We start from the raw sequence: 17,455 nt of genomic DNA, 5'->3' as shown, positions 1-17,455 counted from the left end.
AATATTCCTAGCAGGTGATCATTATCAACCTCTCTCACGTATTCGTCAATATCACCAATAGTAGTTACCTCTCAGCCTGGAATTTCCTTTATTCAGTCTACTAAGCTATCATTTCCTGTGTTTTCTTAGTTTTCTTTGACTTTACTTTTTAACTTTTCAATCCTCTAACAAACTGATAATCAAAATAAAATTGTATTTCTACAACAGATGCTGCTGTCTTAGCAGATGTTCCTGCTGGTAGGTCAAATGTACAACTTAAACTGTTATAATGCTGTTCATTAAACGTACTTGATATGAACGCTTAGAACCGCTCTTCTAGTTTCACCCATTTATCTGATTTTACGATCTGTATATTATCCATGACTATATCCAGCCAGGATATCTACACGCGCCTGTTGATTAACAGATATAGATCTAGGAATTGTTATTTACCATCTGAAGAATCCTGTCAATAATAACCGGAAGCAAAGTCGTAGAATGAGTAATACACAGAAAATAATTCGATTTAATTTAAGTCAAAGCACAAAATTTCCACTTACAATTGTAATAACATGCCTTATTTAATACAAGTATATGTAAACTGTTATTCACTTTGACTAATGTATATCTTCTTCTGGAGAGAGCATTTTCAGTTCCTTGTACAAAGTACTGTAATCACGAAATTTTTTGGGTATTATGTTTCAACATAAATATCCATTTTAACAATCAGATCATGTGTCCACATCAGATTATTTTGCAGTCGAAATCAGAAAGGGACAAAATACAAATTAAAAGCGGATGAATGTGATTCGAATAGGGTTAAATCCATGCTTTAATCAAGAGAAATAATAAAATTAATTTCAAGCAGTCAACAATGTTAGATTTTCTTAATAAACACCATCGAGACGTGGAAGGACGACAGAGAATGGAATTATTAAACGAAATTATTGCACGGAAATTATTCAAAAGCCATATTGCATTAATTTCAGTTCATTTAAATAGATTAAAATATTGGAAGAATGAAATGCGAAGTTGTAGACAAGAATTATTTTTTAAAACTCAAAGCATTGAACTCAAGCAAAAAGCACTACGGAAATTTGCAAAAACCAAGAATATTTTTTGACCAAGAATTTGGGAATTTGTGCAAACCCCAAAACTGAATTTGTGTGTGAAACTGAAAAGTGTGAAATTTCCCCTAAACGTACTTTTTAGATCCTTTAGCAGATTTTATGCTATGCTAAAAGAGAAAGAAGTTAATTTTATATGAAAAGCATATAAAAGAATTAATGTCTAAAAATCACAACTTGACTTTTACGGAAGCGCCAAATATTTAAATGGTCTTTTCTCTGAACCAACATTAGATAATTTCATGTGATTATATCAGTGGACATATTAAGAAATACACGATCATAACAATGATGAGTATGAAAACAAACACTAATCATAGTAACTTATAATCTTTCTAAATATCTATTTAAATTTTTAAATTAGTCAGTGTGCAAAAAAAAGTAAAATTCTTTTAGTAACGCGATAAAAGAAACTATGTACACCTTTTGGTAAGAGGTCAGTTTTTTCGCTACTTTGGGTTTTCTCTACTGACAAAAGGAGAAATTAAAAGCAATTTTCATGAAAAAATGTTAATTAATTTGTTATTATGGGTAGCAGCAGTCGAGGAAACATTTTTTATTTTAAAGTAAATATTTTCTTCAGTACGCTTTCAAGATATTTTTAATCTTTTATCAAGATTTCTAATTAGTTTTCGTATATGGAAAAAAATCTGATGTGTACACCACATGACTTCCTTGTACGGAATATTAAATTATATACATTTTTCTTGCATTTCATTTAAACTTATTGGATTGAATTAAATCTACTCCGCCGACAGCGCATAAACCACAATAGAATAAATGCATTCTTTAAAATTCACTCTAATATTTGTTTACCATAGCGACACTCTGGCGCTAGATTCACTTAACAGTATTATATTTCGTTCATATTATAGCTCACAATGCACAAAATTTATATCATTTAAAGAATAGAATTATCTAATCGTTGCCACATGTTTCTATTCAAATACTATAATAAAGCTAGAACGATGTATAAAAGAAATTAAGCAAACAAAAGAAAAAGGAAACAGTTTTTCACAGACGATTGAGTATTTCTCATTCAATTAATTCAGTTCTCACTTCGCGACAAGGCAAAAATACATAAAAACTCAAAATATCTGTATTAAAAATTACGAAGTAAATCTTAAACACTTATTTCCTCGAAAAAATTCCAGAAAGGATTAAGCATGATTTAAGTGGCAATAATAAAGGAAGGCGTTATCTTTGTCGTTGCGAAGCTAAGTTTCTCTAGATTGGCAACAAATCCACTAGTCTGCTTTTTCAAATGTAAACAATCAATGGCCGCCATAAAGAAAAAGGCTTAGCGACACTTAAACAACTTTAAAATTGTTGATAATTCTAAAAATATTGCATACAGATTTAGTAAAGGCATAAAACCCTTAACCGGAAGATAAAAACCACATAATTCAATCATTTTTAAAGCAAAAAATGTACATTTTACAAACATATACGAGTAAAGAAACTGAGATCACTGAGCAGGGTAACAGAGTGGATATATTTATAAATGTATTTATATACGTTTGGCGCGGCCGATTGCAACTAAAATACGAGGTGCACATCTAGATGTTATATCAGTCCTATATATAAAATTTCAACGTTCTGAGGCTACTCGTTTTTGAGTTATGCGAGATACGTACGTACATACGTTCGTACAGATGCCATGAAAAATTCTCTTCAGAATTCATTTTAAAGCAGTTTTATATTTTTTGGAGGAAACGAGTCTTTTATTCTGTCCTTACGTACAGACATCACGCAAGAACATCGTTAAATTGCATTCGATAGCGGTCAAAATGGATATTTTCGTTAAAATATGCTGCCTGAAACTTTTCGCGATTACAATACTTCCTTTTTACTTCGTACAAGGAAGTAAAAAGAAAAGATAGTTTTAAATTTGTTCTAAATTTTAATTTTGTCCTAAAATATTGTTAATGAGAAATGTAGTAAATGACTAAGAATTATTTTTTTAATAGATTTAAAGAGTTTTTCCAATTTGGAATAAAGTAACTGTATAACTCTACAGTTAAAGCAGGATTTTAAAACAGAAGCACAATAAATTCTTTATAAATCTTCCTCCTCCTTCCCCCGCTGCGATTTCATTTTTGTATCGAAATATTTCGGTCTAAACGCATTCTCAGTGTATTTTAATTTTTAAGCAAACTTAATACTGCATAGAATTTATTCTCGAACTCAAAAACACAGTAAACAGTTTTAATTGTGGTACACTATATTATTGATTACAAAAAAAATTGTTTTGTACTGCATCTGTTAATTAATTACTGCTTTTTATTTCTAACAACTATTTTGCTATAATATTTTTAGTATTTTCAGCTAAAAATATTAATAAATTATTAGGTAAAATTAATAGGTAAAAGAAATTTTATAGGTAAAAGAAAATTAAATTAAATAGGTAAAAGAAAAATTTCATTCATCTTTAACCATACTTACTGCTACTTTTATAAACCTTTTAAAACTAGATTTCAGTTATGTATAAAACATTAAACCTTAAGCAACTTCCTGTGTATTACTATTCCCGAAACGTTATGCAATTTGGAAATTATTCCAAAAATGTGTATAAAATATTTTAAATTTTGATTTACTATTTGCATTTAAGTAATGCATGTTTCACTTTTAAATGCAGTGTGTCACTTGTATGTTTTGTGGTAAATGCTGAATTTGCACATAATGTGCGAAAATGTTTCTTGTAAAATGAACATTCTAGTTACTATGTTTAATTAATAATTACCTGTTTTCAAACTATACTTTACTGTATGTAATACTATTTTTGTCACATTATTGTATCTGTCAATAATTTAAGCATGTCTGTCTGCTTCTAAAAATGATGTGTGTGTGTATGTAAATACTATATGAATGAAATTATTTAATTGCTTTAATTTTTTCAGGACACTGCATGGTAAACTTCACCTTTTGCAGAAAAGCATGTGCATGATCATTCCCTATTTTGTAGCACGATGTTATTTATTTTATCATTGTTTTTGATACGTTTCTGCACGAATATACGTTAATCGTTAGTTTCGTTAAGTAATTCAGACAATAATTTTGAAAATGAAGATTTTTTACTAATATTCAAAGCGGTGTAAAATCATGATAATTTTTGCTTATTTTCAGCACCATTTTTAAACGATACAAGGTATTTTTGAAATACAATTTTGGAATTTTGATTGAAAAAAATTCAGTATTTTATTACAAGAATTTTGAATATAATTTTTTCTTACGTTTTTCCGAATTTTTTTTGTAAATTTTGAATCCTTTCAACAGTTGGAAAATTCTTTTTAAATTCTTGACAAGAATCGTTTTGGTTTTACCCTAGGAAAGGAAGACATATAATTGGTTCTTATGTTCCATTCTTGAAGCAGAATAATTTTTTAATCTGTCCCTGGTTATATCACTCTGCAATCTACCATATTTTTCTTTCAATTAAGAGTTCAGTTTCGATAATTAGTTCTTATATAGATATTCTTGAAATTTTTCTTATTTATCATTAACTCTTTTTCATAGTATTCTCTGTTTCTTTTGTCTTGCTTATGTTTTACGGATGCAGTTTGGCATGTTGCTCAACACTTTTATCTTCAAATTTCCAATAAATGTCAGAACAATTATTTATCGATTAAAAAAATTATCTACACCTTTGATGAAAGCATTCTGAGTTCTGCATTTTTATTACTAAATACCAGCAATATGTTACTTGGATTTTGAAGTAAGTAGTATGTTGTTAGAGAATAATTATCAACTAATTTTTAAAATCTCAGTAGTAATGAAAATTGAAATTCTTGTCGTCTCTGGATGTTTGTTTGTTAAAGTATGAGAACAGCATTTGGATGTTTCAGTCAAAGAATTATGTATTGTTTTAGGTGGCTGAAAATTCATCCTAACGTAGAGCTAATCCTGCTGTTCCTTGCATGTTGCACCTGCCCCTGCTTTCAGTTATCTTCCATGTTTTACTCTCGAAACAAAATATAATTGATTCAAATGTATGAAATGACTCAAAAAAATATTGTATTGCTTAAGCATGATCCTGATATATTTTCTTCAGTATTTAAATTAAATATTAGCAATTTTCAGGAGGATAAATTTAATTCAGTCCTTACTCGAAAAACGAGAGAGCTGTTTTTAATTAAATTTTGAAGAGCTTGGGAATAAACATAGGATTGACAGAAATTAGATCTTTGTTATGTTATTCAAGTACGTTAATACAAATGCTTAGTCACTCTTATTTCTATCTAGTATTCAGGACTGTTTAGTGTATGAGTAATTACGCCTATTGGAGTCAAAACACCAATAGAATGAGGACTTTATTATGTCTGGAGATTCTATTCACTCTGAAAGCTAAAACGCATTTGGAACTCATCGCAGATTGGTCATCGCCTATCAACACCTTGACTGCCGCTTAACCCGTATTCGAGTGGCAGTTCTTTGAGTACTTACGAGGTGAAGTATGTATTTGAAATAACGATTGTTGTTTGTTGAGAGGAAGAAACGAAAAGGATTGTTGCCAAAAGCTAAATTAATTCCGCTCACTAAACTGAATTGTGCATTCTTCGGTATCAACTTTTCTTTCTTCTTAAACAATCCTAAAACTTACTAAACAATCTTTCTGAAAGATCTCAACTGTTCCTCTGGATACTATTAGAATTTTTTAAGCCTCGCAACAGGTTTCTTCTGTTGCTGTTGTTGTTGTTACTAATCTCCATGCCTAGGAATATACTAGACGAGGTCCACGAGTCCATTCACGTTTAAAAAATCGAAAACAAGCTTAGGAGACCCGTAAAGGTCCACAAGAGACAACTCCAGGCACTCAAGGATATGTGCCGGTGATGCGGGTGCATTGTGACACTTAGAACAAATTGGGTGCATCTTGATACCACTCTCAAAAGTAAGTCCCCTCAGGTGCCCACTGAAGAATCGGGATAGTGCTGTCTGAACACATCTTTCGCAATCCATAACATGGGACCTTCCAGGACAATCAGCTTGATACCAGGGATGACTCGGGGGAACGAGCCAAATTTGCCTGTCAGCGAGTCCATTCACCTTTAAAAAATCGAAAACAAGCTTAGGAGACCCGTAAAGGTCCACAAGAGACAACTCCAGGCACTCAAGGATATGTGCCGGTGATGCGGGTGCATTGTGACACTTAGAACAAATTGGGTGCATCTTGATACCACTAAGTCCCCTCAGGTGCCCACTGAAGAATCGGGAAAGTGTTGTCTGAACACATCTTTCGCAATCCATAGCAAGGGACCTTCCAGGACAATCAGCTTGATACCAGGGATGACTCGGGGGAACGATCCAAATTTGCCTATCAGCATGTCTTCTAATGGAATGCAGTTCAAGATATGTCAGTGAATTGATAATTGGCAAAGGTTCTTTTGAGGCCTCCTTCGCCAACATTTCTTCTTATGCTATGTGATTCACTTAAATGTGACACTTCCATTTTTCTTTTAGACATTGCAAAAAGTTGTGGCAGCAATTTTAACACAAAAAATTTCAGGCATTTATGACTGATGAAAAAATATTTGGAAAAGAAATAATTTTCGAATCTCACATCACTTTTTTAGATACTTCGTTCATGAGAAAAGATTTTAAACTGAATGCATGTTCCAAAATGCTTCGTTCTAGAGGTTCTAAACTCCTACGAACGGGAACAACTGGCGCGTAATATAGCAGCACTTATGGCTTAAAAGAAATTTTCTTACAAACTTGCGTGACAATAAACGTCTTATCAAAGAATTGCATTATTGATAGTGTTGCGCATACTATGAAGTTTCAAGAAAGATGAACAAACATCCATGAAAGAAACGTGGAGAAGGAAATACTCGAGGACTGATGATATACAATGGTTAAGCGGCAAGCTCTTATGACAAAGGCATACCATAATTGGTGGCGTTGTAATAAGTATTTTAATCGGAAAGATATCTGCTTCTAATTGGGAAATCTAATCGTTTTGAAGAATTTTAAAGCGCTTTTCTTCATTAGTAATTTTATTTCCAAGCTTATCAGAATTTAATTAAAAACAACCTCGTATGTTCCAATCAGATGAGTACATGTAGGTTTATCAAAAATGCATCCATTTCAATTATAGCATTTCATTGTAATTTATTTGAAATGATGTTTAGGATACCCTCCCGTGCATTAAATTTGATATTCTCAAAAGCTTAGTATAATTTTAAAAATTCAAATATTTTCAAATTGAGATATTCTTTGCTGCTTCAAACATAAAATTTTTATATTATTTCTAAAAAAAAAAGCATGATAGATCCGATGCGTTGATGTAACAAAAGTTACATGTAAACTTGGCCGTTTGCTGTTGCGAGCATTATACAGATATTTAATTCACATATTTAGTATAAATTTATCAGTTCGAAATTTTAAGAGGAGGATTTAACTGATCTAAAATCGTTAGTAATCGATAGTAAGGCACGCTGTTTTCGAGAGTAAAACAGAAAGAAATTCAGTATCGTTTGGTTTAACTTCAGTTGTGGTGAAACACCAGATGTATCCCTTTACCATCTTGACACTTCACATTTTCCCCTTTTTCCTGATATCTATCTCTGTGTGCTGTTTGCAGGCCCACGACTCTGGTACGACGCCTCCTGTGGCGAAGTCTACAGAATGTAATCACTCTCTGGCCCTCTGGTGAGATGTTCCTCAGCTAATGGAACCCTGCCTCAACCACAGGTTGGGCGTTTGTACGTTCATGTCTTTTCATTTTTTTTTCTCTTTTTAATCATGTTTTTTTAAATAAAGGTGGTTTTTGTATTCTTTTCGTAAAATAGAAGAAATGACTTTTTTTCAGGTGCACTTTTTTAAAATCACCTGCACTTGATGAAAACCTATTTTCATGAATTTCTTAAACCCGAAGGAAAAATTCACGAAGCACATTCAAACACTTTTAAAAATGTTATGCACTATTGTGATTTTTGAATATAATTAAATATGAATAATTCCAGTGCAGATATAGCATGCTGTGTACATTTTGTAGTTTATTAATGTTTGTTCGTTTTGAATGTAAGAGTTGGTGTACTTAAGGCTGATTTATGTATTTTATAGTGTAATATTTGTTATCTGTATGACCTCAGACAATTGAATAATTTCCAAAAAAAATATGTGTAGGGATTTTTTAGCATATTCTGAAACCCTAAATGAAACATTATCACATCTATCTTTTAGATAAAAAAGCAATATCATAACTGACAATTAGCGTTTTGACAAAACCTTTTACTTGTATTTCAAAAATCATAAATATCGAGAACGTAATAAATAAATGCCAGATATTTGCTTTCACGCTTGATAAATCCCAAGATTCCCTTTCATTTCCCTAAACAGCTATGTTTAATGGATTACATACTTCAAATAATACATGAGTGAAATAAACATGGTTACAAAATAACTTTAATAAATTCCAGATTTACTATAATAAATCTCTGCTTGTTCTTATATTACGAATATTGTACCTTAAATTTTGATATTTTTTACATTATGTAAGTACCCATATTATTTATTATATATCAGATTAAAATTTAGTAAACTTTAATATAAAAAGTAATTGTTATAAAATTTGAATTCTGTTTACCTTAAATTTTGATAGTTTTGATATTATGTAAGTATATATAATATTATATATCAGATTAAAATTTTGTAAACTGTAATAAAAAGTAATTCTTATATAATTTGAATTTACTTTAAATTTTGATATTTTTGACATTATGTAAGCATACATAATATTATACACTCTGTTGCAAAAAAATTGAAGCTTCAAGAAGGACTTTTGAGATCGTGACGAAATTTGGTATGTAAAAACATTTTGATCGAGCATGCGAATGAACAAAGTTTCGAGGCAAATGAACAGTAATTGTGATCATAGCGCGCCTGTCTGGTGCGCAATTCGCAATCGAAAAATTTATCTTTTTTGTTGCTGCCACAGTAATTTCGTAAAGACGGAATTCAATATGTCATTACGACGATATCGAAGACCTTACAGACAACTAAAACGTCTTCGAACATGGTCACACTGTCGGGGTGCGTGAAGTTCGGTGGTTATACCGAGCAATAGGCCGCCACCTGCAGCGTACAGACACTGCTGTGCAAAAATGTTGGCAGCAATGGTTGCTAAAAGGAAACTGCCAACGAAATGAAGGCTCTGGGAGGCCAAGGAGCACAAACGCGAGACAAGATAGCATGATTGTTCGCCAGGCCCGAACTGCCCAACGGTATCATTGTCGACTATTCAATGCACTACAGCCTCACCTATACCTCCCGTGATACCGTCCATCATCCGAGGCGAGGTTACACTCAGAGAGGCCTTTAAGACGTTTGCCTTTGACCCCACAACATCGGCGGAGTAGTCTGAGGTGGTGTCGCAGCCGATCAACTTGGCTGTCATCAGACTGGCATCGTATAGTGTTCAGCGATGAATCCCGCTTCACTCTTGAAGCAGATGACCACCATGTTCGTCTCTGGAGAGGATGAAGGCCATTGGTCCCATTCAGCCTTTGTTTTACAAAGGCATACAGCCATAACCCCTGGTGTGATGGTGTGGTGCACTATTTCTTATGACAGCAGGTTATCTCTAGTCATCATCCGTACATCTTTAACAGCTCAACGATATGTTGATATCATTCTGCGGCCGGTTGCATGGCACGTCATTCTGACGTCATTCCGGTACCCTTCATGGCACGTCATTCTGAGGCCATTATCCAACAAGATAATACAAGGCCACATATCTCTGCACTGTCTCTGTGCAGTTGATACTCTTCCTTGGCCAGCAAGGTCACCAGACCTTTCATCAATCGGGCATTTTGGGACGTCGTTGGCCGCCAGATTCGGGCTCCACAAAATATCGTAGATCTGGAGCGACAACTGATGAATGCCTGGCAGGATGACATTAGGAACCTTTAACCACTCGTTGTCTCGACGAATTCAAGCATGCATTGCCGCCAGGGACGTTTCGACCAACTACTAATTTTAACACTCAATGGGTGATATGAGCCGTAAACAGGTACTATGACCTTGATTTTTTAATCATTTTATTCTCCATCTATGAGCTATACACATATTCAGTTTCATCAAAACAAACCGCTTCCTTCATGGTGCTTCGATTTTTTTTTTCTCCAGAAGAGTGTATATCAGATTAAAATTTAGTAAACTCTAATAAAAAAAAGTAATTCTTGTAAAATTAAAACTTTTTATCTTAAATTTTGATATATTTGACATTATGTAATTACATATATTTGCGCATAAATAATTATAAATTTCCTTTTTTTCTTATTACGACTTTCAACTTCAACAACTCATGGCATTTTGATTTTGATAAAGCTTGTAACCTTGGAGGAAACGTAGAAACTATCATAAATTGTAAATGTTCATCAGTCAGTCTGATGATACAGATTATTATATATGAGATTAAAATTTAGTAAACTTTTATAAATAAGGTAATTCTTATAAAATTTGAATGTTTATTAGAAAACGTTTCCAGAAAAACTGAAATCGTTATTCAGATTTTCTCAAAGATAGTTCTTAAAATATTCTTGCTTTTAAGCACGTTGCAAATACTGACAGTTTTGAGACGAAACACATATGTGTTTCGTCTCAAAATTGTCAGTATTCAGAGTCAAAAAATCAGAGTCTCAGATTCAAAATAAGAAATCTCGGTCAAAACTCATTAACTCAAAAAAAAATTTTTTTTAACAGCAATTTTTTTTCGGTAGATCAAATGTTTTCTTCATTAACTGACTGATTACGAAACTAGTTCTGAGTATATTTGTAACCACTATCACTTAGATTTATATTTTTATATTTTAGTGAAAAAAATTAAAATTTTCATTAAACTTTTGATTAAAATATGACTGCAGAAAAACCCGTTCACAAAAACTATATTCATTAAAAAAAAACTCGATGCTTTTTTATTTCATTTCCAAAGTAAATTGCAGAAAACGACTGATAATAAATACGCCAAATGAAGTTTTTGTTTTATTTAAAAAAATTTATTTGAAAAAAAGAATATACATTTAGGAATCTATCAGATAACACACCATGATTTAATTTAAATTTTTGCAGGGATGCAGAAATTCGCTGGCAGTTGTTCATGTAAATTGAATTCAGTGTTTACTAAAAATAAATTTTTGCTTAAATTTAAGAAAAATCTTTTAAAGTTAAGCTACGAACGTTTTCTCTTTTTGATAATTGCTTGTAAGTTTCTGTTGTAATATATGCCTTTTAAGCGTAAAATTGTATTATAATTAGCTTAATACTTATTTGATTTAAATTATTTATCTGAATTTTATATTTGAACGATACAAATATCATATATTTAGCAACATATTTATAGTTGTACATGAATAGTACATGAAGTAGACAATCAGTCAGTTTTGATATAAAGTAGTATATAATGGGTATTTACAAATGTTCTACCCCTTTTATAGATGCAAATACTGTAGGATAGCATATAGTTTAGGATTCAAATAGCGTAGTGATGATAATATAGGTGACAGCAATCTTTCACTATCAAATACAACATGTAGAGGCACCGAGTTGTTCCCAATAACTCACGAGTTCAAGGGTTTCAAATAATAACCAATAAAAGCATCCGAGACTTTCTTTACTGCACGAGTTTGATAAACCCAATACTGCAGCCGCAGCTTGCGTTGACCATCAATAGTTCTGATGGTATTCTGGACAAATCTAAAGAAATAAACCATATCAAATGGTCCACAAACAAACAGAAGTATTGTTGATACCCAGAGCAATACTCGAAAGATATTGACAAGCATCATGAAATTCAGATGAAAGCTTCGAGTCATCTACTGCGTAAGAAGGCAGTAGAAGACTCAAATTTAAATACTGCCGTTATTTTTCAGGGGAAAAGTGTCGGCCACGGAAGCCATTTTTTCTGTTTAGTTTGCAACTGTGTAAGAAGCAACTTTCGTATTTTATGTTTAGATAAGATTTAGAATTAAGAGCGTCTATTGAGCTGAATATCCATTTTTGTATCCTCTCTTTCAACAGTTTGACTACTGCTTCATCACCCTTTACATTGCAATAAGGGGCTCGTATTTTCAGGATTGTTGTTATAGTTCTTCGGATTTTTGCGTCTAAGATCATTCTTGTTTCAGGAATGTTGTATTGCTTTGGTGCTTAATAATAAGACAGAGAATGTTTAACTTTATTTTTTGCAACCCTTTATTTCGCACAAATCTCGGATCGTTTTGGATTCTGCATGTTTAGCCCATAGAGTGAAGCCGTCTAAATTCAATTTTATTTTCAATTCCGCATCTTCCTCATTATCCTTTTAGCTGCGATTTTAATGCCAGCCAAAATATTCGCTTCAGTTAAACGTTCTGAAATTTCAACATCTTTATTTGTAAAAATGATTTGAAAACCACTCCAATATAGGCAATGCTTGCCCTCACAGGCAATAAACCATTGAAGGGAATTATGCGGAAGAGAGCTTTAATACTATACGAAAAATTAATCAGATTACCATCGACAGAGCTATGGAGACATTGTGATATCTCCAGACATAGAAAACTGAAAAATCAGAATGGATTTTTTTTTTTCAAAAGGTTTTAAAATTGGAATCAGACTATTCACTCCTGGATGTTCCCACAGAATAGCTATGATAACTAACACGTCTAACTCACTAGGATCTGTTATAATTGAATTTTATTTGGTGTACGCTAAAGCAAAGTCATCATCATAGTGAACTAAAGCAGCTGCTATGGAGAAAATTTACTCCAGGTGACCAAAGAATAATAGGCTTCCCATATATACTGTTGAATCGAAAATGCCGACAAAGTTGGAGCTGGCGTGTATTCAGAGCTTTTGCATTCCACTATTCTTTTCTTGGTCCATTTCGGGCCAATTTCGATGGAGAACTGGAGGCAATTGGAGTTCTAACTGAACAAATTATTGTTGGAACAATCCAACTCAAAAATATTGTTATTTTATCAGACTCTCTTTCAGCCATTCAAGCGATTTCTGCACATAATATCTCGGAATAAAACAGTATTGAATCTTTCAGAAGAATTTTTTATCTTCTAGCCTCAAAAGAGATGACTGTTGTTTACAGTGAATGCCAGAGTATGTTGGAGTTACTGGTAATGAACGGGCTGATAAACTAGCTAAAAAGGAAACTGAAATTTTACAATTAAAATAATAGTGGAGTACCATTTACATCAATGAAAAGAATAGAAAAAATACCCCGAGGAAAAATTTTGAAGTTAAATTACTTGAAGAAATTAAGAATAAGAAGTGAAGGGATTCGAGTTATAATATCCCGGACACTCCCAGATCCATCGCAGTTTAATTTTGAAGTTAAATTACTTGAAGAAATTAAGAATAAGAAGTGAAGGGATTCGAGTTATAATATCCCGGACACTCCCAGATCCATCGCAGTTGCGGTATTTTGTTTGGTGACCGGACATGATTGTCTCACTAAACATCTGTCTTGCACTGGTATGTATGACAGTCTCTTGTGTACTTTGTACAACCAGAATTTTGAGATGGACAGAGAATCATTTGCTAAAAATCTTCCTCGTTGAAGGAAGAAAACCTATACAATCGATATTGGCGGGCTAGAGCATTGATACAGTTGACATCCAGAGACTAATATATTATTATCATTATTATTATTATTATTATTATTATTATTATTATTATTATTATTATTATTAATGCTTAAATTAGTCATTTACTAATCTATTTCGCAGTTTTAATGTAGTTATTTTTATTGTAATTATGCTGATTATTATTTTGCACTTTTGTATTTTCTAATTTTACATTTTTTTTCATGATCCAATCTCATTCATATTTGATGCATGGGGGTCAAGGATGCATAATCAAGTGTCTTTGCAATACAAAAATGGAGAAAGAAAACCATTTAATTGCTTAATGCTAATTTTTCCATGCTCTTTCCATACAGCCATATTTTATGAAACTAAAGTTTCATCTTTGTTATTTAAATCATTTTCCAAGGAAACAGCATACAAAGCATTTCTACCTTAGGGCATGAATTCAGATTTCGTGAAAAAAGTGCAAATTGCTGCTACGGTCATGCAGTAATTCTACTTAGAAATGGAAAGTTCACATATGCATTTACCTAATTTTACTTTGCATATAAATTGATCGTTTTGAATTTCCATAATTATTTACTTTTATATTTTGCTGCATTTTGTATTTAAATTTTGAGCCAGCCTTTAATATATTAGTTGGTTTGAAAGGGGGAATTTGGTCAAACAAATGCAGTTTTTACATTTTGAAAACTTTCATGGACATTTGAAGAGTGAACAAGGAGTTTATTAGTAACCGAACTAATTTTAACACCCTGTGCCACTGTACATATATATAATTTTAGTTTCTATGTTTAAACATTTCAAATGCAATCTATAACTTCTAGTTAAAATCATAATTCAAGGATTTTTTCCTCACAAACAATTTAGATCTTTACTCTTTACAATTGATTAAAAGCTCATTTGTTTTCATTTCATTTCGTATTTGCATTATTCTTGAGAATCACCATTGCTTATCATTATTTCCAAAGCATTTCTGACGAATGAACGTTATATTTTTGGTAAAGATCAGGATATTTTTGGTAAAGATATTTATGGAGTCGGTCTCATTCTCATTGACGATGCCTTTTGGTTTTTACATTTCCGAAATTCTCTTCCACTTGACAGGAGAGGACAGGATAGGAATAAGATAAGAGCCACTAGGACTTTACCGTATAGCAATACAGGAACTGTACCGTATTGCTACTGGTCCATTGAAGCATCCTAAAGAAGCTCTACAAAACATTTTCATGCAGTTATTAGAAAAATTTTTATTCTAATATAAATACTTTTTCGTAACACTTTAATTAATATCTTGCGCTTGCTCGAAAATGTATTTTACAATATTGTTCATTTTTTGATGAAATTTTTGAAACTCGAATCTTTGAAACTCGAATTACTCTGTGATGTACATGTGTTAATGAGCATGAGAAGAGGTAGTGTTCTCGAGATCCTCTTTCTCCACAAATACAGCTGTCTTAAGAAGGGATATTTTTCTCATAGTAACAAGTGGGAAAGAGTCAAAGTCCAGATATGAATTGATTTAAACGCGGGATTATTGAGACATCTTTTCTCATAATCATTCATGGATAATATTTGTTTTCAACATTTTCTTGAAGAATTCTCTGAGCTGTTCTCTGCACCTTTGGAATTCAGTATGGCCTAAGGATGTAAATTTGAGAATCTAATGCATTGTCAAGCCCTTAAAAAGGCAAAATATATCTTTATTTGTTATTAGTTACATAAATAGAATTTCCAGAAACATTGACTGACAAAATATTATTCCTGTTCATTTTTATTCTTGTTAAACTATATAGCAAAATATGAATTTTAATGCAATATCCTTTCTTCTTCAGACCTTAATCACCCCTTGTAGAATCAAAAATTTTTATAAATATTTAAACAGTTTTGTTTTCGCATGTTTTAGCATTAATTCAACAACTGACGAGAATTAATTTGTTTATTATGATAAATGTCGTAAAAGGCAGCTCATAGATAATACTGTTTTTTCTAACGAAAATCCACACTACCGCATTTTGCTCGGATTTGAAGAATTGGATCCACAGTCAGTTTATATAGAATTTACCTCTTAGATTACCCTTTGCTTAGAAAATACATCAGTTCAACTTGGAAGAAAATGCATACTGTTTTCTCTGTCCATGCTGAACTTTTAAACAGGAAAAGGGCAATGTTTGGATTCTCTGTTCCTTATCCTCTTCTTATTCATTATTAACACCATTTTAATCTTCAGTGCAGATTCAGTTGTTCTTAAGAAATAAAATTTATAACATTTATTTGGGTAAACCTTAAATAGATTCACAATTGCAATCCCCATGCCTAGTAAATTCCAGTTAGTAAGCTTAACACATGATAAACCAGAAAGAAATATCGTGAAAAAGTGTGAAATATCGCGGGGAAAATATGTAAGATTTTTCAAAAGACTTCATTATATAGGAACTGGACTTCCCAATTTTGAAATATTTTTTAATAAAAACAATTCATATTTAAGTCAGTAATCCCATAAACAACTGGCTAAGCTGAGAAATTCTCATAACAGGCTAGTCACGTCTGTTTAATAAAGGATATTGCCATTATACGAATATGTATTTTTTTCTTTCCTTTATGATAATTTTTGGTGGCTTGTTCCTAGTTTTCTCATTACCTGATCTTATAATTTTTGTTCCTTGAATTAGGTAATTTAATACCTGATTACCAAATGAAATGTTAATGAAATAGAGAAATAAAAATAAACAAAAGGAAGTATTAAAAAAAAGTGGTTGATCTCTATTGCAATGCCATAAATAACTTCATATTTGAAAATAATATTGTAAAATAAATATGAATTCTAAGCCATTTTAGTAACAAAAGTTTAAACTAAAATGTACCAAAAAAATTAACATTTAAAAATTTTCTACTTTTATATCATTTTTATATCCCTGCTGCATTGAACCTAACATTCTGCATATAAAAGATTGAAACGATTTACTCTTTACTGTCTACAGAGATCGAAGTTAAGTTTTCAAAACTAAAGTGTCCTTCAGTGTGATTGAGAACAAGAAAAATCTTGTCTAATCCCTCATACATAGCATAAGGTTCCTTAATTTCGAAATTTTAAATTTGATTTTTTCATCTATCTTCTGTGAACATTATTTGCTTCTTTTTTCAGCGTCTTGGTCGAGTAGCAGCAGCAGTTGGGACAGCAGCGTCTTATCCGAGCTGTTGGAGTCGTTGGACGGAGCCTGGTTAGGACACCGACTGCTTCCAGAGTCCTCTTGTTGACCATGTGCCATACTAAACCTAGTGAATGTTGATGCGCATGGAAAGAAGTTCTTTGTTAAATCCTTTCCCTCTAGTTGGACGTGTCATTGTTTGATATTAAATAAAAAAAAGTATCTGCCCTGTTGACCTCTGTTTAATTTTATCTCACCAGCTATTCTTTCTGCATATTTGAAAATAATATGTGAGTACTTCCTCGCAGAAAACAGCTCCAAAATTCTCACATAAATCAATAATCTGATTAGTATTCTCTGTCTGAGATTACTAATCAGATTATTGATTGATTAGAGATAAGTATGGATTTGTATTCTCTGTCTGAGAAACAGATTCTTCTTACTGAAAAAATATTTTTACGAAGCTGCAACGTGACAACGTAAATCATTTATAAAAGCTGAGAGAGAAACAGTTTGAAATGTTGAGTTTAAAAAATAAACGAAAACTGAATGGCGAAATGATAAAGGTAGCATCTGCTAAATATACAAAAAGGATTAAAAATTAAATAAAACAAAACTA

General features: G+C 32.0%; 1 protein-coding gene across 1 annotated transcript in view; it reads left to right on the top strand.

The window, feature by feature from the left end:
• LOC118188415 (rho GTPase-activating protein 100F-like) overlaps positions 1 to 17,069 on the top strand; it is a 213,826-nt gene extending 196,757 nt beyond the window's left edge. The window contains 2 exon segments of the mRNA XM_085827589.1: positions 16,833 to 16,936; positions 16,938 to 17,069. Coding sequence (XP_085683715.1) covers positions 16,833 to 16,936; positions 16,938 to 16,961 — 128 coding nt within the window. The 3' untranslated portion in view covers positions 16,962 to 17,069.
• Positions 17,070 to 17,455: the final 386 nt, after the last annotated feature.

This window comes from Stegodyphus dumicola, chromosome 12 (assembly GCF_044657685.1).
Source record: "Stegodyphus dumicola isolate Sdum_Otavi_A_Nest chromosome 12, ASM4465768v1".
Classification (NCBI taxonomy): domain Eukaryota; kingdom Metazoa; phylum Arthropoda; class Arachnida; order Araneae; family Eresidae; genus Stegodyphus; species Stegodyphus dumicola.
This window is presented reverse-complemented; position numbering and strand designations above follow the sequence as displayed.